This window comes from Osmerus mordax, chromosome 11, assembly GCF_038355195.1.
Source record: "Osmerus mordax isolate fOsmMor3 chromosome 11, fOsmMor3.pri, whole genome shotgun sequence".
In the NCBI taxonomy this organism is placed as follows: domain Eukaryota; kingdom Metazoa; phylum Chordata; class Actinopteri; order Osmeriformes; family Osmeridae; genus Osmerus; species Osmerus mordax.
Genome location: NC_090060.1, coordinates 18797228 through 18821378, shown reverse-complemented (window position 1 = coordinate 18821378; position 24151 = coordinate 18797228). Strand labels below are relative to the sequence as shown.

The 24151-nt window shown below is 47.4% G+C and overlaps 2 protein-coding genes across 3 annotated transcripts in view; both read right to left on the bottom strand.

The window, feature by feature from the left end:
• Window positions 1–449: 449 nt before the first annotated feature.
• cux1b (cut-like homeobox 1b) overlaps window positions 450–24151 on the bottom strand; it is a 41655-nt gene continuing 17953 nt past the window's right edge. The window contains exons 15-22 of one of the 2 annotated variants that reach the window (XM_067245750.1): window positions 9562–9801; window positions 7905–7987; window positions 7692–7808; window positions 7039–7122; window positions 6495–6551; window positions 3708–3788; window positions 3441–3505; window positions 450–1546 (exon numbers count right to left, since the gene is read on the bottom strand). In XM_067245750.1, the coding sequence (XP_067101851.1) occupies window positions 1486–1546; window positions 3441–3505; window positions 3708–3788; window positions 6495–6551; window positions 7039–7122; window positions 7692–7808; window positions 7905–7987; window positions 9562–9801 (788 nt within the window). In that variant the 3' untranslated portion in view covers window positions 450–1485. The remainder of the gene's footprint in view (window positions 1547–3440; window positions 3506–3707; window positions 3789–6494; window positions 6552–7038; window positions 7123–7691; window positions 7809–7904; window positions 7988–9561; window positions 9802–24151) is intronic. The other variant, XM_067245749.1, reaches the window with a different exon arrangement.
• LOC136951928 (homeobox protein cut-like 1) lies at window positions 14746–21957 on the bottom strand. Its single transcript, XM_067246589.1, has 10 exons — window positions 21936–21957; window positions 20643–21608; window positions 20394–20474; window positions 20158–20250; window positions 19229–19611; window positions 17532–17631; window positions 16423–16692; window positions 16117–16305; window positions 15675–15945; window positions 14746–15392 (listed from the first exon to the last, which is right to left on the bottom strand). Exons 1-10 carry the CDS (start codon window positions 21955–21957, stop codon window positions 14993–14995), a joined length of 2775 nt encoding a protein of 924 aa, XP_067102690.1. The 3' UTR covers window positions 14746–14992.

The window sequence follows — 24151 nt, the reverse complement described above, 5'->3', positions numbered from 1 at the left end:
GATCATTTATTTTCAGTTTTTTTGTCCGTCTACCTTTGTTCACAAAAAACGGCCAGGTATAATCTGTATCCCCTCTGTAACTGTTGCTATAAAAGAGCAGACATCTCCATATTATCTCAGGTTGTTCATTGTGACCAGAAGAACACATAAAATAACACAGGATGGCAGGACAGACCCTTTGCATGTTAGGGGAGGGGGTACACATTATATCAGGTGAAAAAACGGCCTGATATAATCTGTATCCCCTCTGTAACTTTTGCTAGAAAAGACTAGGAAGGTGCCACATGCATGGAAATTGATCTGGTTACTCATACTAGAATTGGAGTGGATTGGAAGCCTCACCACTTGATATGTTGGCCCCCAGGGGCCTAGCAATCAGGGAGGGTAACCTGGAATTGTGTTTTCTGTTTGTTTATGCACATTCACAGGTGACTTGATCACAAACACAATTCTAATGCATATACTTTATTAAGAATGAGAATACAGAGAAGAAACATTTCAAAAGTAATTGTACACAAGGAAATGGGCTGGGTTTATTACAGAAACGTATCAAATTTGACACTCAGTAAGACGTTGTGTCGAAGACTAAATCTGTTGCCATCCACTGACTTCATCTCCATCATCACACTACCAGCACCCACCCTACATCCAAATGTCCTGTATGACACAATTCAACTGTCCAGGTCTAAATAACAGACTAGAATATGAAGACACATAAATGTCATCAAACAGAGTTGTAAATTATTACTGGTGTGTTGTGTTTCCGTCATATTCTAGAAAACATCCAAGACTAAATCCAACATATTTTAGGAAAGAGAAAGAAGAGAAGAGAGGGGAAGAGAGGGGAGGAGAGGAGGAGAGGGGAGGAGAGGGGAAGAGAGGGGAGGAGAGGGGAGGAGGAGAGGGGAGGAGAGGGGAGGAGAGAACCATGTTTTCCAACAGCTTTTCCAACAAAATATAAAACAGTTTAACCAACTGACCTAAGTGAAAAAATAAAAAACCTGTCTGCCATAATCAATAAACTTGAACGAAGTTATAATTTGTAAGGAAATTATATCAGAAATGAAGAATAAAATCAATAGTACGCTATAATTGCAAATACATAAAATATATGAGATTCCAAAAATAATCACATTTAACAAGACCTAAACTTTGGTTTAAAGTTTAAAATTATCTTTACGTTAATCATATCAGTTTGAGCTACTAACGCAATAATTTGTACCAGAAATATATTTTAAATCAGTGACATCAAAGAAGAGTCAAATCAATTAGGAACATTACAGCGTAATCTTAGTTTGCAACATCTATATTATGCTTGTATCATTAACTGATTCAGGAGAAACTGAGCCCATCTTGCCAGGAAACACATGAAACTGATGCAGGAATCGGAGCATTTAAACCCGATAATGACGGTGGAGATAAGGACAGGTTAAACTGATCTTCGATTCTTCCATCCCCTCCAGGTCTGTTCACGGGGTGATGACATCACTGCCACATGTCACCGTTATCCCCATTCTCATGGAAACGGTGCAGGTGATCGGAGTACCTGGGAGACAGGGAGAGGTGAGAAAAGGAGAGAGAGGTGAGACAGGGAGAGAAGGGTGAGACCGGGAGAGAAAAATGAGACAGAGAGAGGGGTGAGACAAGGAGAGAGGGTGAGACAGGGATAAACAGGGAGAGAAGGGTGAGACAGGGAGAGGGGTGAGACAAGGAGAGATGGATGAGACAAAGAGAGGTAAAACAGGGAGAGAGGAGAAAGACAGGGGGGAAGGTCAGGACTGTCTTCATATCCTATGTGTGAGAGTTTGCAAGGAAGCATACCTCCCTACAAAGGCAAAATAGCCTTGTGCTGCCTTCGGGTCACAATGACCCGAAGGTTCACAACGACCCATCGTTGTGCTGCGACAACTTTACCCAATACAAAAACAAATAAAAAGCACTTTCTTTTAACCTTCGCGCTGAGGTGGGGTGAGGGGTTGTGACACAGCCCGACAGTTAAAGGAAAATGCTTCACTTTATTTTGGTATGAGGGTAAGTGGTCGCAACACGTGGGGGGGTCACAATGACTGAAGGGTCACAATGACCCGAAGATAACACAAGGGTTAACTCACCAGTGTAAAACTGAGAGAAAATATTTTTTTTTTAGTTTTACAGTTGTCCAGCCAAAAGTATTATAGGTAGGACACTGGAAATCTGGCAATTAGATGTTTTAGTAATCACATTTATCTACGTAAAAAAAAAATGTCCTCAAACTTGACTTTTGACCTTTATTTTGGAAGTTACTGAACTCTGCCTCTTAGTGATGAGCATTCCGGCTCTTTTTCGTGAGCCGGCTCGTTTGACTAAGCTCACTGAAAAGAGCCGGCTCTTTTGGCTCCCAAATTACTCTTTTAAAAATATTTGTTTTAACTATGACTTTGACTATGATAGGTGTGAAAACAATTCTAATTAAATTATTAAAGGAAAACATCACAATGTCTTTAAAATGCATTGATTTGTTATGGCTCTCCTCCGAGTTTCGACTACTCGTCTGACTGTGTGTGTGTGAGTTGGCTCGGCCCTCCCTCATGCAGTATAATTGGTTGACACTGCATGTATGATTGACAGGAACAGAATGTGAGGCTGATCAGACAGTCGAAACGAATGTGTGTGCAAAATAATAATGGGTCATAACTTTCATTTCATCGCTTGGTTGCTGATCACTATATGAAATAAGTAAAGGATCATAATAATTATAACATCATGGCACCATTAGGTTTAATATTATATAAACAAATATATTATGAAGAAAAGAAAAATTATAGACGTGCATAGGAAATTAATATTGTATAAGCTTATGTAACACATAAGCTTATACAGTGACTGTCACAAGACTCGTGTTTTTGATTGAATTTGATGAATGCCAGGGTAGAATACTCACGAACGACTCATGTTAGGGATTTTAAGTGTTGAACACCAGCGAGTAGGCTAATGTTCACACATCAAGCTGTGGATTTAACTTCTCAGGATTCTTGCAGTTGATTTTTTTTTTTACACTACAGAGTAGCGTAACTCAATTTGAATGTTCTTGAGTGCAGCAAAACAAAGGCAAAGAACCGTAACTGATGTTACTGGATTCTGCCTCGGCTTATCCTCCTCTCCCTCTCTCCCTCTGTCTGTCTCTCTCTCTGTCTGTCTCTCTCTCTCTGTCTGTCTCTCTCCGTCTCTCTCTCTCTCAGGGCTTTTGGAAGTTACGGTGAAGACAACCACCTATCTTCTCCAAAAAACATCAACATTAATTCAAGATATTTGTCCACATGATAAAGCAGACCTTAAATGATCCAAAAATGACAAACAAATGTTCTACCTAATTTAAGTTACGGTCTTTGCATGGTAGCATAGGGATATGCAAGTCAGTTTAGGAGAATAAGGGTTGCGGTTAGCTCCTACACCATACTCACTTCTTAGCACAGAAAGCATTGCAGTCTCGACCAATACTTTCACTCCAGGCAGTCTTGTACAGCACCTGATCACACACACACACTTTACAATCATGGAAACATTTGGTGAAAGATTTCAAGTTGTTTTTCACTTCTACTGACAGATGGCTTTATTGGGTAGGCACTGACCCCTCCAACAGGTCCTGACCCCCCAAAACCTTCCCCCACAGGCCCTGACCCCCCTAACCTCAGTTCCTATTGGTTGATCAAAGGTGAAAGGTCACATACCAGGAAGACCAGGCAGTGCAGGAAGAGGGTGTAGAAGAAGGCTATGGTTCTAGCCATCTTGTTAGACAGGATACCCCGACCCTGGAACACCAACACTAGGTTAGGAGCAATAACAACAGTGTGTGTGTGCATGTACATATATATGTGTATATATGTATGTGTGTATATTAGGGGTGTATCAGTATACAAAAGTATACAGAAGTCACGGTGCGGTAAGTACAGCGGTCTTGGAGACACGGTTCTATACGAGTTTGGTTCAAATGCTAGGTTTCCTTTCACATTACTTCCATGTCACTTTCTAAACGTTGTCAATCTGTTTACAAACATCTTGTCTATACAACTGTGAAACTATTACAATTTTCCATTTGGGACTTTTGAGCTGAAGTCCGATGAGTGACCCTGTTTTACATACATTCACTTAGATAATTTATGTATCACTAGTGCAAATTTAGCAGTGTTGAGTGATAAAACAGACACAGTAGTTGAATCAGCTTGTTTGAAAGTGTTTTCTTTATGGATGAAATGTTGGCTAGTTAACTAGCAGCAATACAATATAAAATGGGTACTTTAGTTTCAGTACAGATGCAGTGAGTTCTATTTCATGCGGTTTGAGGAAAAGAGACTGGCTCAGATAGCTAACCAACTTTGAATATTTTATGTATATTTTTTTTATAGGATAGGCTTAATTATAATTTAAACTGGGGGGCAGAAAATACAGCTGAGGGGACAAAGCCCCATCTGGCCCCGCGTGACGTGTAAGGGTGTGTAAGGGTGTGTATATTGTATGCGTGCGTGTGTACAGTATGAGTGTGTGTAAGTGTGTACAGTTTGAGTGTGTGTAAGGGTATGTATATTAAGAGTGTGTCTATATTGTATGTGTGCGTGTGTATATTATGAGTGTGTGCGTGTGTACAGTATGAGTATGTGTATATTGTATGAGTGTGTGTAGTGTATGAGTGAGTGTGGCGCTGGGCCTGCTCTATCTAGCTAGCTGGCAGCAACCATTTCTCAAACTCCCGGCAAAAAAATGTGGACGGATGAGGGAAGATTGAGTTTTCATTCATCTGATTAACCTCATAATCTGTGTCCATAGAAACGCCTGACTCAAGTGTGTTCTTCGTCTGACTGCATGCACCAAACAGTGACGTCCATACTGTGAATTTGCGGTATTTGCTACAAATACATGCACTGTTACACCCCTAGTGTGTGGATATGTGTACGTATATATATATTAGTGCCGTTAACGGCGTTAACGCAAACCCATTTTATCGCAAGATTAACGTTCTTTTTGGCCTATCAGATTCAAGACCCTGGTATTGACCTTCCGAGCAGTGAACGGGACTGCACCTGTCTACATCAAGTCTCTCCTGCAGCCTTACACCCCCACCCGTCACCTACGGTCTTCTTCAGACAACCGCCTGGTGGTCCCACCGCTCAAGACCGCCCGGTCCCAACACAAGCTCTTCTCCTGTCTGGCCCCCCAGTGGTGGAATCAACTCCCCACCTCCATCAGAGATACTGACTGTCTCTCCACCTTCAAGAAAAGGCTCAAGACGCACTTGTTCCGGGAGTACAACGGTACTTAGGAATGGTTCGCTTGACCCGATGTTAGTTTCCTCAAGGATCACAATGACTCTTGCTTAGAGACTTGTTGCTCTTGTGGTTAGTGGTAACTGTTTTAAATTTTTGTTCTCGCTGTGATATATTGTTTTTATTACTGTTGCTTGCTTTTTTCCACAGGTACACTTGCACTTATAGCGGTTCATGTTGTTTAATTGTAACTTGTTTAACTACATGCTCTTATGGTTCTTCCCTTTGGCACTTACTTTGGTTGTTCACAATGTGTGCTTCATGTTTTGGCTACTCGCGATGTTTTTTTCTATCTTGTTGTTATGATCAGTGACCTATGCACTTTGTAAAGCTCTCTCTTGGAAGTCGCTTTGGATAAAAGCGTCTGCTAAATGAATAAATGTAAATGTAGCAAATTTTTAGTTTTATTCCACATGCTGTTGCAACAACTAGTAATGTTAGAAAACCTACAACACCGGATCTAGCTAGACCGGAAACAAAACAACAAGCACGCCGCACACACTTGTTTGGGCTTGCGAGCCGGCCAGAGTAGTAGGCTAACGTTGCGTTTTGAGTGGATGGCGAGCGCGAGACACCAAAATGGATGCCAATAAGATTCTGAATGGAAAGTTTATTTTTAAAAAGTTGCCAAATTGTTCCATTGACAATACCAAAGTGATCTGTGTGTTTTGTCGTAGTGAACTGAGCTATCATCGCAGCATGTCCAATCTGAAATACCACTTGATGGCCAAGCACACAGCTGATGCGAATTCTCCGCCCCCTCGTCAAAGCCAGGCGACAATGGACAGAAGCACATGGATACCACAACTAAGAACAAACTTACTGCAGCCATAGCTAAATGGGTGGCTATTGCATGTAGGCCTGTTAACGTTGTGGAGGACGAAAAATAATGGGACAAAAAGAAATCAAGGGACATTTAGAATAGTTAAAAATGTGCGATTAATTGCGAGTTAACTAGGACATTAACGCGATTAATCGCGAATAAATATTTTAATCGTTTGACAGCACTAATATGTATATATATATATACAGTATATATATATATATATATGTATGTGTGTGTATATTTATGTATGTATATATATACCGGTATGTGTGTATATGTGTGTCTGTCTCACCAGGCTGAGCGTAGCTTTATCCCAGGGTTAGGGTATGTATGTATATACCAGTATGTGTGTATATGTGTGTCTGTCTCACCAGGCTGAGCGTAGCTTTATCCCAGGGGCTCAGACTCAGGTATCTGCGTTGGCGTTCCTGTGGACGTACTCACACACATCACACACACACACCCCAAATCATACACACACCTCAAACCCTAACGTCAAGGTTTCTATGGCAATCATCAATGTTTTCACTTGAGGGTGGGCAGGGCTACTTATGTCTCCTAAATAAGCAACTGACTACATAGACAATACTTACATTTAGAAAAATTGCAGATGGGATAGGCTACATTTACATTTAGTCATTCAGCAGAAGCTCTTATCCAGAGTCACTTACAGTAAGTACAGGGACAATCTAGGGCTACCTAAGTAAAACATATATATTTTGAGTGCGTGAGAATATAGTGTGTGTGTATGTGTATATAATGAGTGTGTGTACATGTGTGTGTGGTGTATGATTGTGAGTGTCTAGTATAAGTGTGTGTAGTGTATGAGCGTGTTGTATAAGTGTGTGTAGTGTATGAGTCTGTGTGTGTGTGTGTGTGTGTGTGTGTGTGGTGTTGCTGGGCGGTCCTCCTCACCCTCTTGCTGAAGGAGGTGAAGGGGTCTAGTCTCTCTTCATACTGGCTGGAGTAACGCAACACTGTGTCATCATTGCCACCACCCTGGAGAGAGGGGGGAAGAGAGACAGGGGAGGCAGAGACAGAGCGAAGGACAGAGAGACAGGGGTCCATGTTATAGCTTAGTGGTAGAGTATATGACTCCAGATCTAGAGGTCACAGGTTTGATTCCACCCCTGCTTGCGATGAAAGTGCCTGCTAAATTAAAACATTATTATTTTCATCCTGGTATTCTCAAAGCTTCAGGGTTTGTGTGACGACAAGAGAGCAAAGAAACAGGAGAGGAGGAGGAGGTAGAGAAAGGGAGGAGAGGAGGTAGAGAAAGGGAGGACAGGAGGTATAGAGAAAGGGAGGAGAGGAGGTAGAGAAAGGGAGGAGAGGAGGTATAGAGAAAGGGAGGAGAGGAGGTAGAGAGAGGGAGGAGAGGAGGTAGAGAAAGGGAGGAGAGGAGGTAGAGAGAAAGGGAGGAGAGAAGGTAGAGAAAGGGAGTAGAGGAGGTAGAGAAAGGGAGGAGAGGAGGTAGAGAAAGGGAGGAGAGGAGGTAGAGAGAAAGGGAGGAGAGGAGGTAGAGAGAAAGGGAGGAGAGGAGGAAGAGAGAAAGGGAGGAGACTCACCCTCCCCGGGTAGCCCTGCAGGAACTTGATCTTCTCATACAGCTTGATGTTGTCTGCTCTCATGCTGTCCAGCTCTGTCTGCAGGGCCAGCATGGTCTGCTGCATGGAACGACCCTCCTGGAGGGAGAGAGAGAGTTGTGTGTGTGTAAAAGAGAGAGGGAGTCATGTATGTGTGTAGTGTGTGTGTATGTGTGTAGTGTATGTGGGACTCACAGCCTCCAGCTCCTGGTTGCGTGTGCGGAACCTCTCCCTCTGGCTGGAGATGATGGAGAGCAGGGAGTCCATCTGGCCCTGACCTGGGGGTTAGGGTTATAGGGTTACTGCATACATTCATACTGGGTTAGGGTTACTGCATACATTCATACTGGGTTAGGGTTATAGGGTTACTGCATACATTCATACTGGGGGACCAAGCCTGCACCTGGGTTAGGGTTAGGGTTACTGCATACATTCATACTGGGGGACCAAGCCTGCACCTGGGGGTTAGGGTTAGGGTTACTGCATACATTCATACTGGGGGACCAAGCCTGCACCTGGGTTAGGGTTAGGGTTACTGCATACATTCATACTGGGGGACCAAGCCTGCACCTGGGTTAGGGTTAGGGTTACTGCATACATTCATACTGGGGGACCAAGCCTGCACCTGGGTTAGGGTTAGGGTTACTGCATACATTCATACTGGGGGACCAAGCCTGCACCTGGGGGTTAGGGTTAGGGTTACTGCATACATTCATACTGGGGGACCAAGCCTGCACCTGGGTTAGGGTTAGGGTTACTGCATACATTCATACTGGGGGACCAAGCCTGCACCTGGGTTAGGGTTACTGCATACATTCATACTGGGGGACCAAGCCTGCACCTGGGGGTTAGGGTTAGGGTTACTGCATACATTCATACTGGGGGACCAAGCCTGCACCTGGGTTAGGGTTAGGGTTACTGCATACATTCATACTGGGGGACCAAGCCTGCACCTGGGGGTTAGGGTTAGGGTTACTGCATACATTCATACTGGGGGACCAAGCCTGCACCTGGGTTAGGGTTAGGGTTACTGCATACATTCATACTGGGGGACCAAGCCTGCACCTGGGGGTTAGGGTTAGGGTTACTGCATACATTCATACTGGGGGACCAAGCCTGCACCTGGGGGTTAGGGTTAGGGTTACTGCATACATTCATACTGGGGGACCAAGCCTGCACCTGGGTTAGGGTTAGGGTTACTGCATACATTCATACTGGGGGACCAAGCCTGCACCTGGGTTAGGGTTAGGGTTACTGCATACATTCATACTGGGGGACCAAGCCTGCACCTGGGTTAGGGTTAGGGTTACTGCATACATTCATACTGGGGGACCAAGCCTGCACCTGGGTTAGGGTTAGGGTTACTGCATACATTCATACTGGGGGACCAAGCCTGCACCTGGGGGTTAGGGTTAGGGTTACTGCATACATTCATACTGGGGGACCAAGCCTGCACCTGGGGGTTAGGGTTAGGGTTACTGCATACATTCATACTGGGGGACCAAGCCTGCACCTGGGGGTTAGGGTTAGGGTTACTGCATACATTCATACTGGGGGACCAAGCCTGCACCTGGGGGGGGGGCACGGTTATATACTGTACACATACATTCTGTCTCTCTCTCATGCACACACACAACAGGACCCTCTCTCTCTCACAGACACGCAACAGGACACTCTCTCACACACACACAACAGGACCCTCTCTCTCTCACCTCTCACACACACGCAACAGGACCCTCTCTCACACACACACACAACAGGACCCTCTTTTTCTCTCTCTCTCACACACACACACAACAAGCCCTCTCTCTCACACACATACACACAACAGGACCCTCTCTCACACACACACCCGGTGTACCAGTGAAGGTGGCACTGGCCTCCTTGACAGGCTCTGGGATGGAGTAGCTGAGGTCGCAGCCCTCTGCGTCCGGCCGGGCGGAGGAGGCCAGGGATTGGATGGCCGGACGGACGGAGGAGGCCAGGGATTGGACGGTGCTCAGGTCCTGCTCCAGCTTCAGTATCAGCTGTTTCTGCTCCGCACCACAACACACTGCCGCCGAGAACTCCAGCTGCAGCTCTGCATAGCGGCCTGAGGACCACACACACACGCATGCAGATATACACAGAGATACACACACACACACATATATATAAACATACTGACATATCTACGCACACATGTATGCACATATACATGCATGAACACACACATGTACAGTCAAAATGAAACCACAGACAGCCAGGGCAACAGAAGCAGCAGTAGTGAAACATACCTTGTGTTGACAGCCAAGGGTCTATAGCTCCAGAACTATACCTAAAATGTGACCCTGTTACTATGAACACTTCACTGTGTTGATGTTAGACTTTACTGACTCACTATGGGATTCAGCCTTCTTCTGATTGACACCCACACCCTGCTACGGCCAATTAAAGAGCTACAGAGGTCATAGCTACATTTTTAACTATCAGATTAAAGTACACAGGAATAAAGAACATACTTCTAGTGTTTGTATAAAATAAATTTACTTCAATGATCACAACAAGGGTGCTAGTGAATGATTATGTAGAATCAATAATACCAATAACAAATCCATATTGTTTACACCTGTGATATTGCTTCTGAGAGTAGAGAGGAAGAGAGGAAAATTGCTAAATGAACATTATTATTACTAAGCAGACCCATGTCACAAAAAGCGTCTCAGCTTTCATGGGAGGGTTAAGAGCATGTGGGGCAACAGATAACTTCTACTTGCCGTCAGCATACAGCCACCCTGGGACTCCTAATCCCAACTACCCCATACAGCCACCCTGGGACTCCTAATCCCAACTACCCCATACAGCCGCCCTGGGACTCCTAATCCCAACTACCCCATACAGCCACCCTGGGACTCCTAATCCCAACTACCCCATACAGCCGCCCTGGGACTCCTAATCCCAACTACCCCATACAGCCGCCCTGGGACTCCTAATCCCAACTACCCCATACAGCCACCCTGGGACTCCTAATCCCAACTACCCCATACAGCCATCCTTCTCCGTAATTGGCTTTGTCTGCTACACATACAAACTGAAGTACAAGTGTGTGATGAGTGAAAACACTACCCTGCAAAGAACACACACACATGTAGTTACCCTCTCTCTCCATCCATCTCTCTCTCCTTCCATCTCTCTCTCCTTCCATCCATCTCCCTCTCTTCATCCATCTCTACCTCCATCTCCCTCTCTCTTCATCCATCTCTACCTCCATGTCCCTCTCTCTCCCTTGCTAGTGCAGTAACACTACCTCACAAAGAACACACAGACCAGTAAGGATGATGTAGGAGTGAATTGTTTGTGTGTGTGATCTGCATATCAGTGATTCTTGATGTATGTCCCTACAAACCCCTAATACCTTCATAACTCATTCAACATTACAAGGCAAGTCTTCATCTGGATAAGGTGCTGCTGGCTGTGTCTGTTAAAACACAGATGACGGTAACAGCAGAACAGACTCAGCTACTACGTGTGTTGACCCTGTCCAACAGTACATAGCGTCTATAATCTGATTCTTCTTAATGGAAACAGTAGTCTCAACTGTACATAGCATCTATAATCTGATTTAGCTTCATAGAAATAATAGTGTCAACAGTACATAGCGTCTATAATCTGATTAAGCTTCATAGAAAAATATGTATAGCTGAAAAAGTACTGAATCTTCCCACCCCCAACCCACAAAAATCAATCAAACGCAATGGATAATGTATCTGATGAGGGGTCAATGTCCTAGGTAGGTAATTGTTGGCATTGCTAGTTTATTGAATCCCCCTTAACCTGAAAATATTAAAGAAAAACAAGGACGGACTCAACGAGCTGAGGTGGATTCCCTCCAGAAGAGCAGGAAACCGTCTCCCGTGAAAACAGGAAACTGTCTCTTGTGAAAGCAGGAAACCGTCTCCCATGAAAGAAGGAAAATGTGTCCAGAAGAGCAGGAAACTGTCTCCCTCTTGAAAGCAGGAAACCGTCTCTTGTGAAAGCAGAAAACCGTATCCCGTGAGAGCAGGAAACTGTCTCCCGTGAAAGCAGGAAACCGTCTCCCGTGAAAGCAGGAAACCGTCTCTTTTGAAAGCAAGAAACTGTGTCCAGAAGAACAGGAAACCGTCTCCCGTGAGAGCAGGAAACCGTCTCCCGTAAAAGCCGAAAACCGTCTCCCGTGAAAGCAGGAAACTGTATCCAGAAGAGCAGGAAACCGTCTCCCTGACACTGCCGTGAAAGCAGGAAACCGTCTCCCGTGAAAGCAGGAAACCGTCTCCTGTGAAAGCAGGAAACTGTCTCCCTTGAGAGCAGGAAACCGTCTCCCGTGAGAGCAGGAAACAGTCTCCCGTGAGAGCAGGAAACCGTCTCCCTGACACTCCCGTGAAAGCAGGAAACTGTCTCCCGTGAAAGCAGGAAACCGTCTACCGTGAGAGCAGGAAACTGTCTCCCTCTTGAAAGCAGGAAACCGTCTCTTGTGAAAGCAGAAAACCGTATCCCGTGAGAGCAGGAAACTGTCTCCCGTGAAAGCAGGAAACCGTCTCCCGTGAAAGCAGGAAACCGTCTCTTTTGAAAGCAAGAAACTGTGTCCAGAAGAACAGGAAACCGTCTCCCGTGAGAGCAGGAAACCGTCTCCCGTAAAAGCCGAAAACCGTCTCCCGTGAAAGCAGGAAACTGTATCCAGAAGAGCAGGAAACCGTCTCCCTGACACTGCCGTGAAAGCAGGAAACCGTCTCCCGTGAAAGCAGGAAACCGTCTCCTGTGAAAGCAGGAAACTGTCTCCCTTGAGAGCAGGAAACCGTCTCCCGTGAGAGCAGGAAACAGTCTCCCGTGAGAGCAGGAAACCGTCTCCCTGACACTCCCGTGAAAGCAGGAAACTGTCTCCCGTGAAAGCAGGAAACCGTCTACCGTGAGAGCAGGAAACCGTCTCCCGTGAGAGCAGGAAACCGTCTCCCGTGAAAGCAGGAAACCGTCTACCGTGAGAGCAGGAAACCGTCTCCCGTGAGAGCAGGAAACCGTCTCCCGTGAGAGCAGGAAACCGTCTCCCGTGAGAGCAGGAAACCGTCTCCCGTGAAAGCAGGAAACTGTGTCCAGAAGAGCAGGAAACCGTCTCCCTGACACTCCCGTGAAAGCAGGAAACCGTCTCCCGTGAAAGCAGGAAACCGTCTCCCGTGAGAGCAGGAAACCGTCTCCCGTGAAAGCAGGAAAGCCATGTTCTCACTCCTTGACATTGTACAATTTCAAAATGGCCATGGACGTTTATTTCTGTCAGTAATTATACACAAAATTGAGAAAAGCTTTGTTTTTGAGTATGTACTGAAGCATGAGACGTGTTTTAAAACTCCTGAATTGGTGTAGGGGCACGAGGTGTGGATAGAAGCAGCTGTTCTGTGGGGCAGCATGGTGGGTTAGCCCTAACCCATGCTGGGGGGGCAGAGGCTGTGCTTGGTTTGAAACCACATTTGCCAGAGTTCCTAGGAAAAGAAGGGGCAGGGCTGTTCAGCCCCTGTCCTGGGGGAGCCTAAGGAAACTGTATTAAGTGCTTGGTTGTAGACATCTTGAACAAACGTATACGCTTTGCAATCTCTGTTCAGTGAATGATGTAGTGCTTTGAAACTGAGTTTTTACAGAGATGATGGTCAGACAGACCTGCCAGACCTGTTGATAACACAAAGATTAATGACTGTCATACTGTGATGCTTCACAGAATTCTTTACTAATCTCAATTTGGCAAAGATTATTCCCTTCTGGGCATGCGCGTCATCTGATTATCGTTAGTTTACAACCGTGAACTTTGACCCCATCTGACAGATGACATTGTGCCATCCAACTTCCTGTCATCCCATCTGGTTCATGTCCTCTGAAGGAATGGTTTAAGAGCACCAATGTCATCAATAGACACTCCTGCTTCTGTAACCATGCAGCAAACATCTCGCGAAACAATAAAAATGACTAACAGTAACTTAAGTAAACAAATAGAATGAAAACTAGGTTGTCTTGTAAATAGGGTTAGGGTCATTGCGCCATTACTGCTGGCAGTTTGTCAGTCTAAAACTTGGTTCTTTTCCTCAGGTAATACCCTCACACAAAAATTACTATCTCAAAAGATTAGATGTACAATGAAAAAATACAGCACCTATAAATAAGCAGAATAAAATTGTCACACACTATGCAATATATATAGGGATGAAACAATATATAGGGATGAAACAAAACTACAATAAGTCAGAATACTCAACATCGAAACCCTACTGATAACTGACAACCAATAATCCTACAGAGCACCCTTGTGCACTGGAGTACAACACAACTAGAAACCATCAATTCTTCCTCTTACACACACGCATACACACACACACACACTTAAAGCCCAGTCTTAAACCTATGACAGTGATGTTGACATCGCTGTGTATATTCAGTGAAATGTTCCTGATCTGGCCAGTAAAACTGGATTTGTTCTGTGAGAACATTTAGTCGTCACACACACACATACACCTGGTAGGTCCAACCATTGTTAAAGCTGTGATGCAGGTCATTACCAAACTACTATATAAGCTACATAGATTCAACATTTCATGTTTCAACAACACAACTTCTTTTTTTCTTTTTTTTACAGTAACTCCTCTTTTTAGGTCATATAAAAATCCCTTATTTCCCAAACTTGTACTCTTTAGAGTTAATAGACAATCTCTTAGTGGCAATCCCAACTGCAGTGTGTACACTGCAGTTGAAGGTGGGGTCTGGAGGGGGAGTTCAACAGAAAGTTACGCTGCCCATATGCTGCACACACACTCACACACACTTAGTAGAAATAAAGGCAAAGGGTTTGTAACAGTCACTCTACAGTGTGTGTGTTAGGGCCGGGGCTGAGGCCAGGTATATGGGTGAGGTTGGGGCTTTGGTGAGGATGGGGGTGAGGCTGGGGGTGAGGCTGGGGGTGTTGGTGTGGCTGGAGGAGAGGCTGGGGGTGAGGCTGGGGGTGTTGGTGAGGCTGGGGGTGAGGCTGGGGGTGAGGCTGGGGGTTAGGGTTAGGGAGGCAGTGACTTCCAGGACGGGCAAGTGCTTTTCTCAGTATAAAAAAATAATTAATTTCCTTGCATCTACTTTTGATCCTTCTATCTTCACCCCTCTCTCTGGGATAAGTTTGTGTAACAAAATGGCCGATGAGCTTCAGTTTGGCTGTCCCCCCTCTTTCTCTGTCCTGTCGGAGCAGAGAAGGAGAGTGGAGGTTGAGGGGTCGTAGGTCAGAGTTCACAAGGAGGCATCAAGCTTCAGAACTCCCACTCCGACGGCTCCTCCTTGCCGGCAGCCTTCTCCAGTCTATGGATGATGTTGTTGAGGTTGGCTGCTTTCTTCCTGCGCAGGTTGTTGTCCCGGGGGTTCTTGGCAGGGGCTGGGGAGACCCCACCGGGAGCTGAGGCCTCTGGGAAGCTGAAGAGCCCTCCTCCTCCTCCTCCCTGCCCAGACTGGCTGCTGCAGCCCCAGGTAGTGCAGTCTGTTGGGGCAGGGGAATAACCCGTGGCCCCTGCCTGGACCTCCCTGTCCTCCGGGGGCTTGTGAGGGCCGTGTGACTCGGTCATGTCCCTGCCTGGCCGGGACAACCGCAGGGAGCCCCCGCCCCCCCCCGCCGCCTGAATCTCCTCTATGAACAGCTCTCTCCTGATACGAGACCTGGAAGGACACAAACAGGAAGTAGGAATACTGGGAGGACACAAACAGGAAAAATGAGTACTGGGGAGGACACAAACAGGAAGAAGGAGTATTGGGGAGGACACAAACAGGAAGGAGGACTACTGGAGAGGACACAAACAGGAAGGAGGACTACTGGGGAATCATCTCACTATCATCTACTACTATCATCTCACACATACATTGAATAGTAATAATTCATTGTTTGTTGCAAAACATCCATGCACACAGAAACGAATCTTCCTTTTCAATATGACGGCTCACCTGTAGTTGTGGAACCAGTTAATAACGGTGCTGGTCTTGAGGCTGAGCTGGCCAGCCAGCTGCTCGATGGTCTTGGGGGAGGGGTAGGGCTTCTGCTGGTACGCCCTCTTCAGCACCTCCTTCTCCTCAGGGCCCAGAACCACCCGGACCTTTTTCTGCTGCTGCTGGGGGCTGTGTCTCTGCAGAGGCTCTGACCCCGCCAAGCCCTCCCCCGCCACGCCCTCCACCGCCACGCCCTCACTCAGAGAGCTGAGACGCCTCTTCATGTAGGCTGAACACACACACACACATAGGCAAAACAGGGTAAGGCGCAGATATAATTTACTTACTGAACAGATGCCTTTATAAAAGGGTGTATAGGTGTGTGTGTGGGAGTTGTGTGTGTGGGAGGTGTGTGGGTGTGTAGGCAAGTGTGTTTGAGGTTTGTGAAGTGTGTGTGTACCTTTCTTCTCCATGCGCTTCATATCAGCTAGCTTCTCTACGCAGTGCGCGTCCTGCAGCCAGAGCTGCATGCGGACAAATGGCTCGCGGCCCTTCAGGCTTAGCTTGTTCCAGGGTTTGGGCCGGGCCAGCAGGTCAGACACGGAGCCCTGCGTCAGGCCCAGCACACTCTCCCCAAACAGACGCTGGCCTGGGAGCACACAGGAACAAGGTAGACTGAGAAGGAGAGGAGGGAGAGTGAGGGGGACAGAGAAAGAGAGTGAAAGAGAGGAGGGAGAGAGAGAGTGAGGGGGAGAGAGACCCTCACCTAGGTTGTTGTCTGTGAGGACCTCCTTCACCCTCTTGGTGATGGCGTAGGTGTCCAGCTCTGGAGACATGGACACCGTCTCCTGGATGCTGTGGCCAGTGGAAGGGGCGGGGGGGAGCAGGGGCGTGCCGGGCTGGGAGCCCCGCCCAGAGGCATCCCCAGAAGGGGGCTCCAGGGAGGAGCTTGGGGGGACCAGGGGGTCTGACTCCTCTGCAGAGCTGAGGGGGGATTCTGAAGGGCTGCCGCTGGCTGAGGTCCTGGGACTGCCCTCTGGTGGACAGGGGAGGAATACAGGCAGGTTAGACATCACTTCATCCAGCAGAAGCCTTCATCCAAGGGGACGTACACAATATACAAAGCATATTGTCGGAGTATATATATTGTCTGAGTATATGCAATTGTCTGAATACTTCATCTGCTCTATAAAGTATACATTTAGTGTAGTTCTCTATAAAAAAACAGTGTGTGGGATATCCATTAAGATGTCATCTCACCTCCTGTAGACCTTCTAATCAATGTCCACCCATACTGTCATGGCTACCCTAAGCCTCTCTTCTCCTTCCTTCACTCTCTCTCCCTCCTTTCTCATTCCTCCTTCTCTCCAGCGCAGGGTTGCTCTGCTGTAGCAACAAGCTGGTAGAGAGCATCTATAAGGAGCTGTTACTAAAGGGTACCTCCTTAGATCTCTGGAGTCACACACACAACACACAAACACCACACACGTGTGTAACCTTGCTGGGTGTGTGTGTGTGTGTGTAACCTTGCTGGGTGTGTGTGTGTGTGTGTGTGTTACCTTGCTGGGTGTGTGTGTGTGTGTGTGTTACCTTGCTGGGTGTGTGTGTGTGTTACCTTGCTGGGTGTGTGTGTGTGTTACCTTGCTGGGTGTGTGTGTGTGTGTTACCTTGCTGGGTGTGTGTGTGTGTGTTACCTTGCTGGGTGTTTGTGTGTGTTACCTTGCTGGGTGTGTGTGTTACCTTTCTGTGTGTGTGTGTGTGTGTGTGTGTGTTACCTTGCTGGGTGTGTGTGTGTTACCTTGCTGGGTGTGTGTGTGTGTGTGTTACCTTGCTGGGTGTGTGTGTTACCATGCTGGGTCTGTGTCTGTGTGTTACCTTTCTGGGTATGTGTGTTGTGTCTGTGTTCTTCATTGAGCCACAGCTGCATGCGGAGGCCTCTCTGTTTGATCTTGTAGAGACACCTGGCTTCCTCACTCTGGAACACACACACACACACAGGTAATCAGCTCCAACACTCAACAACAACTACATATTCAGAATACAATTTAATGACTCACTACAGATGCACAAACAGAGATCATTCTAGTCACTATCTATCACATCTGTGACAGCACTGACGCTATTCTAGTCTACTGTACTACAGACTACATCCCATTGTGTGTGCATCGGTAGGATTCTATTTATTTCACTTTTCACAAACCATAACTTAATGTTTAGTTTTTAATAGTGATCATGTGCAGACCACAGTTGGGCTGGGCAATAAAACAATCCTGATATTTTCCACAATAAAATCTTCCACAATCACGATAACACATAGATTCAATGTATTTTTGTTAGTTTTTTTTCTCTACCTAAAAAAACACACACAGCTAGCTAACTCATACTACTGGAACACACACAGGTAGCTAGCTAACTCATACTACTGAAACACACACAGGTAGCTAGCTAACTCATACTACTGGAACACACACAGGTAGCTAGCTAACTCATACTACTGGAACACACACAGGTAGCTAGCTAACTCATACTACTGGACCACACACAGGTAGCTAGCTAACTCATACTACAGGAACATACACAGGTAGCTAGCTAACTCATACTACTGGAACACACAAAGGTAGCTACCTAACTCATACTACTGGAACACACAAAGGTAGCTAGCTAACTCATACTACTGGAACACACACAGGTAGCTACCTAACTCACACTACTGGAACACACAGCCAGCTGGTTAACCTCTATGTTCCTAAAGACTCGATAGTTGTTTTCTGACATTTAACAATGTCAAAGCTGGAGATTCCAGAAGAGCACCTGTGCTTATGGTGTTGTCAGGACTAGGCGATGTGTGAACATGGCTATAGCTGCAGCAGTGGCTAGCAAGCTAGCATGCTGGTGGTAGCCTAATTATTCATTTTCTTCTATTAATAATTAATAATATAAAAACCACAAAACAACTGCAATGCAATCGTGACCAAGACACACATCGTGACACCTTTCATGTGTGGTGTGACCAGATTTCAGTTTGTGAAAAAGAAGAGACTTCATCGCGTCGACGGGGACGGGATGCTGGTCGTGTATTGCATGCCGCACTATCTGATCAAAATGACAGTTCTCTCTACAGTCAGAGCTTGCGCAAGAAGGTGGAACGTAAGGGAGATACCCTTTGCAAAACTTGTAAGGGCGTAATAGTTTGTGAAAGACCCAGAGAAACACAAATATCCGACGAGGCAAAATCCCGGAAAATTTTGGAATCCCTGCCGGATGCATTTTTTAGGTCTCAAAAAGAGGACATGTCCGGGTAAAGAGGACGTCTTGTCACCCTATTCATGTGTATACGTAGGCTACTGACACAGATGGTGTTCGGGCATAAGGTGGGTATAATAGTGTCATGTGATGTCATAAGGATAATAATCGACATTGATAAAAAACTAAAAAGTGGCTATATGGCCCAGCCCTAGATTACAGGACTCAAGACAGAGAAGGACTGTCAGTCTATATACAGAAATAAGCTTAGCTAGACCTTCTGACCTCTCATGACCTCTAACCCAGGAAGTGAAACCCAGTGTCTTCACCTCTCTCGGGTCCTCCTGTGATTGTCTGTCATCTCCCCCTGGAGTTGTATCTGGGTGGGTGCTGTTCCACAACTGCTCCCTCCAGCAGTCTCCCCCTCGGACCTCACCTCCCCCGGCTGGACACTCCGCCCTGCCCCTGGCCCCGCCCCTGGCCTCACGCTTGGCGCTGGAGCTGAAGTCCAGGAGGGGGGAGGGGGGCCTCTTCAGAGAGAGCCCCAGGGGGGGGTTGGGGAGAGGTGAGGAGGGAGGGGGTCTAAAGAGGGGGTCCAGGGCTTGTTGAGACTCCATCTCTCTGCGAGCCTGTTCCAGGATGGTGTGGATCGCATTGTCTGACCCACCATCTCTTTTCAGAGCCCTGCCGGGGGAGGGGGGGAGGGACAGGTCTGCAGGAGGGAGAGGAACAACAGGTGGTCAGACACACACACAACTTCACCAGGTAGGAAACTCTCAAACTCAAGCTGAACAGACACAGATACACACACATGTGCACACCCTCTCTATCACACATGCTCTCTCCTCTGCCCCTGCAGCTCTCTCTGACACCCAGTCTCACCCATCCTCTGCCCCTGCAGCTCTCTCTGACACCCAGTCTCACCCATCCTCTGCCCCTGCAGCTCTCTCTGACACCCAGTCTCACCCATCCTCTGCCCCTGCAGCTCTCTCTGACACCCAGTCTCACCCATCCTCTGCCCCTGCAGCTATCTGACACCCAGTCTCACCCATCCCCTGCCCCTGCAGCTCTCTCTGACACCCAGTCTCACCCATCCCCTGCCCCTGCAGCTCTCTCTGACACCCAGTCTCACCCATCCTCTGCCCCTGCAGCTCTCTCTGACACCCAGTCTCACCCATCCTCTGCCCTTGCAGCTCTCTCTGACACCCAGTCTCACCCATCCTCTGCCCCTGCAGCTCTCTCTGACACCCAGTCTCACCCATCCTCTGCCCCTGCAGCTCCAGGATGAACTTGATGGCCTCGTCTGAGCTGTCTGCAGAGTTGCCATGTGAGCAGTTGCCATGTGAGCAGCCTAGAGAGAGGTCAAGGTCATCTTTAATTATCCCCGTGGGGCAATTTGTTCCACAGCCATCAGTAAATACAGTCATAATAAAACGAATCAACACACAAACAATTCATAAAAAAACATGATTATGTGATGCTAATCTGACACACCTGTCTGAGAAGAGGAACCAGAGGTGGATTTCTGCTTTGACACATCCTGAAACACTCTGCTGATGGTCTGCCCGGGGCCTTCTGTCAACAACAACATCCTCAGTAACAACAACAACATCCTCAGTAACAACAACAACATCCTCAGTAACAATAACAACATCCTCAGTAACAATAACAACATAATTAGTAGCAACAGTATGCTGATGTTACTACACTTCCTGGATCAGCACTACATTGAATATGTCTCACCTCTCAGTCTTCCCTGAATGCTCCTCAGAGCCAGGATGTTGTGCGTGTCGGACAGGAAGTGCCTCATCTTGTGAAAGGGCTCCTTCCCTCGCAGGGTGAGCTTGCTCCAGGGTTTGGGCCGAGCCAGGATTTCACTGACAGAGCCCTGAGACAGGCCCAGCACGTGGTGACCAAACACACGCTGGCCAACGTTGTGCTTGACCAGCAGCTCCTTCACCTGCCGCGCAATCTCCGCTGTCTCCAGGGCCTCTCCTTCAGAGACCCCCTCCGGCTGGCCAGCTGTCTCCAGGGCCTCTGCCTTAGAGACCCCCTCCAGCTGTCCAGCTGTCTCCAGGGCCTCTCCTTCAGAGATCCCCTCTGTCTGGCTAGCTGTCTCCAGGGCCTCTCCTTCAGAGACCCCCTCCGGCTGGCCAGCTGTCTCCAGGGCCTCTGCCTTAGAGACCCCCTCCAGCTGTCCAGCTGTCTCCAGGGCCTCTCCTTCAGAGATCCCCTCTGTCTGGCTAGCTGTCTCCAGGGCCTCTGCTTCAGAGACCCCCTCCAGCTGTCCAGCTGTCTCCAGGGCCTCTCCTTCAGAGATCCCCTCTGTCTGGCCAGCTGTCTCCAGGGCCTCTGCCTCAGACACCCCCTCCGGCTGGCCAGCTGTCTCCAGGGCCTCTGCCTCAGACACCCCCTCCGGCTGGCCGGGAGAGGGAGACTGGAGGCCAGAGTTTCTGTTAACGTCTGGGCTGGGGGGCGGATGGGGGCTGGCGGGCACGGGGGCTGAGGGGGGGGTGTAGAGAAGTGCCCCCCCAGAAAGACAGCACTCGTGGAGGGTGTTGGAGTAGAAGGTGTGGAGCAACTGGCGCTGTAAGTGGGGGCTGAGTGCCACTTTGCCCTCCCCCAGGGGGAACGGGGGGTAGACGTCTTGGCCGTTGCCCGTGGGGGCGAAGGCGTGTGTTCCGTTGGCGGTGTGGGGGTCTGGGGGGTCTATGACAGTGCGTGGCAAGGGGGTTAGGGGGGGAGGGGGGGGTGAGGAGGAGGGGGGGTTGGTAGGAAGGATTGGGGGGGGAGGTGGAGGGGAGGAGGAGTGGGGTATGGTAAGACCCGTCTCCTCCAGAGGGACAGGCACCTCTTTTTTGGCTTTTCGTCTCGCTGACCCTACAAGAAAGGTCAAACACAATGCATTATGGGGGAGTCAACAAAAAAAAAAGGGTTCCGAAGAGACAAAAAAGAGACAAAAAAGCGTCTTTTATCAAGTAGTTTTTTTTCTCTTTTTTCCAAAATGTCTATAACTCCTCCCCCTTGTGCACCCACCTCCCCCTAGCCCAGGGGCCATGCATTGCTCATTTGAACCTTTCTTGTAGGTGACACCTGGAAGGTGCCAGCCAGGGAAGGGAAGGCTGAGGTCTGGCACAGATAGTGCCATCTCTCCCAGACAGGGTGCAGTCTAGCCCTAGTTTGGCACAGTTTATCCCGGTAAAACCAGTTTAGCCTGGCTAGGACTCGTTTTGCCTCAGTTAGTTCCAGTTTAGCATGGGTTAGACCAGGCAGTGACAGGAAGTGATCCAGGAAGCCATCTTTAACGAGCACATCCTCCTTTGTTGTTGCAGGCGAGGGTTAGCATCATTCTGCTCCAGCAGGAGTGATCGTTTAGGAATATTTAATAGTCCAGGTTCATCCTCATAACAATGGTTGAATGTGTGGTTGTTTAGAGATTGCACAGCTATAACACTACAGCTAAACCAAGAGTACATAAACTAAACAAACTCTGAACCCGGGATGTTTCATTCAGAATATTCTCTAGAGCACACTGCTCACAGCGGGTCACATTACTACCACACTAACCCTAACCCTACCACTACATTAGACAACATACAGACAGAATGACAGTTTAGAACAGTGTGTCTGTGTGTGTATATGGGTGGCAGCTTATCATCCATCTCTCTCCCTAGTAAAAGCCACTCTATTAGCCCTCTATTTTCCTCCAAAGATTAGCTCTGGTTTTTGAAGCGGTCCCATTCAGGGTTGTTGGAACCTCGTTGCTATCTAGAGAACCAGCCTGAATTTCCACCAGTTTTGAGCGAAACCATTGTAATCAAGGACATGTCATAATTTGGCTGAGAGGTTAGGAAATCGGGCTAGTAATCTGAAGGTTGCCAGTTCGATTCCCGGCTGTGCAAAATGACGTTGTGTCCTTGGGCAAGGCACTTCACCCTACTTGCCTCGGGGGGAATGTCCCTGTACTTACTGTAAGTCGCTCTGGTTAAGAGCGTCTGCTAAATGACTAAATGTAAATGATTATTTGATTTTGCATTTGAGTGAACCAAGCTTTAGCCAACTCTTTGACTAGTTGGGTATCTTATGGGTAGCTTATTCTTTTTCATGCTACTTTCTTGTAGGGTATAAATAAACAGAATAGAAATATACTGGTATGAATTTGCCCTACAGTACGGACTTAGGCTATACCATCCTAACTGCGCTACAGCCTTCCGGAAATAAGATTCGTCTCAGCCCCATTCACACCAGGCATGGCAAAAAATTACCGGTATTGCACAGATGGAGGAGAGCCTTATTTTAGGACTTTATCGTTCGGTTTTCACATATGACAATACTGCAGATGTTTACAGACAAACGTCAAAAATGCAGCATGGAATAGTGTAACCATGCAAGCAAGGATGTCAGGTTGGTTAGAATTGTAAAATGTAGGCCAACAGAATTGAGTATTCAGCCATGTAATCATTTATTATAGCTAGCTTACTACAAATATTGAATATTGTTTTGATGTGATCCCATAAACGTACTGTTGAAAGCTACATAGTATTAGCTCTTCTTCCGTGGCAAAGACCCCACGGACTCCAAATCTGTCCGAGTACGGTATAATAGCCTCAGTGGTGCGGATTGCATTCTATTAAAACAAATGGACTTGAAATTTGAATGAGATATACCTTTCCCGTCCGTACTTCAAATTATACCGTGATATACATTTTAGGCCATACCGCCCAGCCCTACTTTCTAGCTTTCCCTGAAACTCAGGAATGACCAAATCAATACCAAGCATTGAGGAGGTGGCACCACAGGTCCAAAAGTGGTGGGGCAAAATATAGGAACCATCTGCACTGACTCGTTTTTTAACACAGTCTATGCTCGATAGCGTTAGCAGTAATGAGTTGTTGAGGGGGGGGGCGAGGTCGATGCTCTGACCCTGGGCCCGGGTTGGCTGTAGCTAGGAGATCACTGTGACTGACAGGTGCATCATTTGTTGCAGTCAGCGTTTGAAGTAATGCGTTATAGTCAACAGAGTAAACGGGCTGAAATTTGGAGAAGTATTTTATCGACTCAGCTCAAAACTCAGCTGAGTCGAAAGTGGTGGGGCGGGGCCCTACCACTTTGAAAAGGAGTGGGGCGGGGCCCTACCACTTTGAAAAGGAGTGGGGCGGGGCCCTACCACTTTGAAAAGGAGTGGGGCGGGGCCCTACCACTTTGAAAAGGAGTGGGGCAAATGCACGCCCGCCACACGTGTGCCGGCGGCT

Coding starts and splice junctions, on each gene's coding strand:
- LOC136951928 (XM_067246589.1), bottom strand. CDS start 21,957: ATGGCCCCTGGGCTAGGGGGAG. Junction 16,306..16,422: donor CCTCACAGACAACAACCTAG/GTGAGGGTCTCT, acceptor GTGTGCTCCCAG/GCCAGCGTCTGTTTGGGGAG. Junction 15,946..16,116: donor GAAGCGCATGGAGAAGAAAG/GTACACACACAC, acceptor GTGTGTGTTCAG/CCTACATGAAGAGGCGTCTC.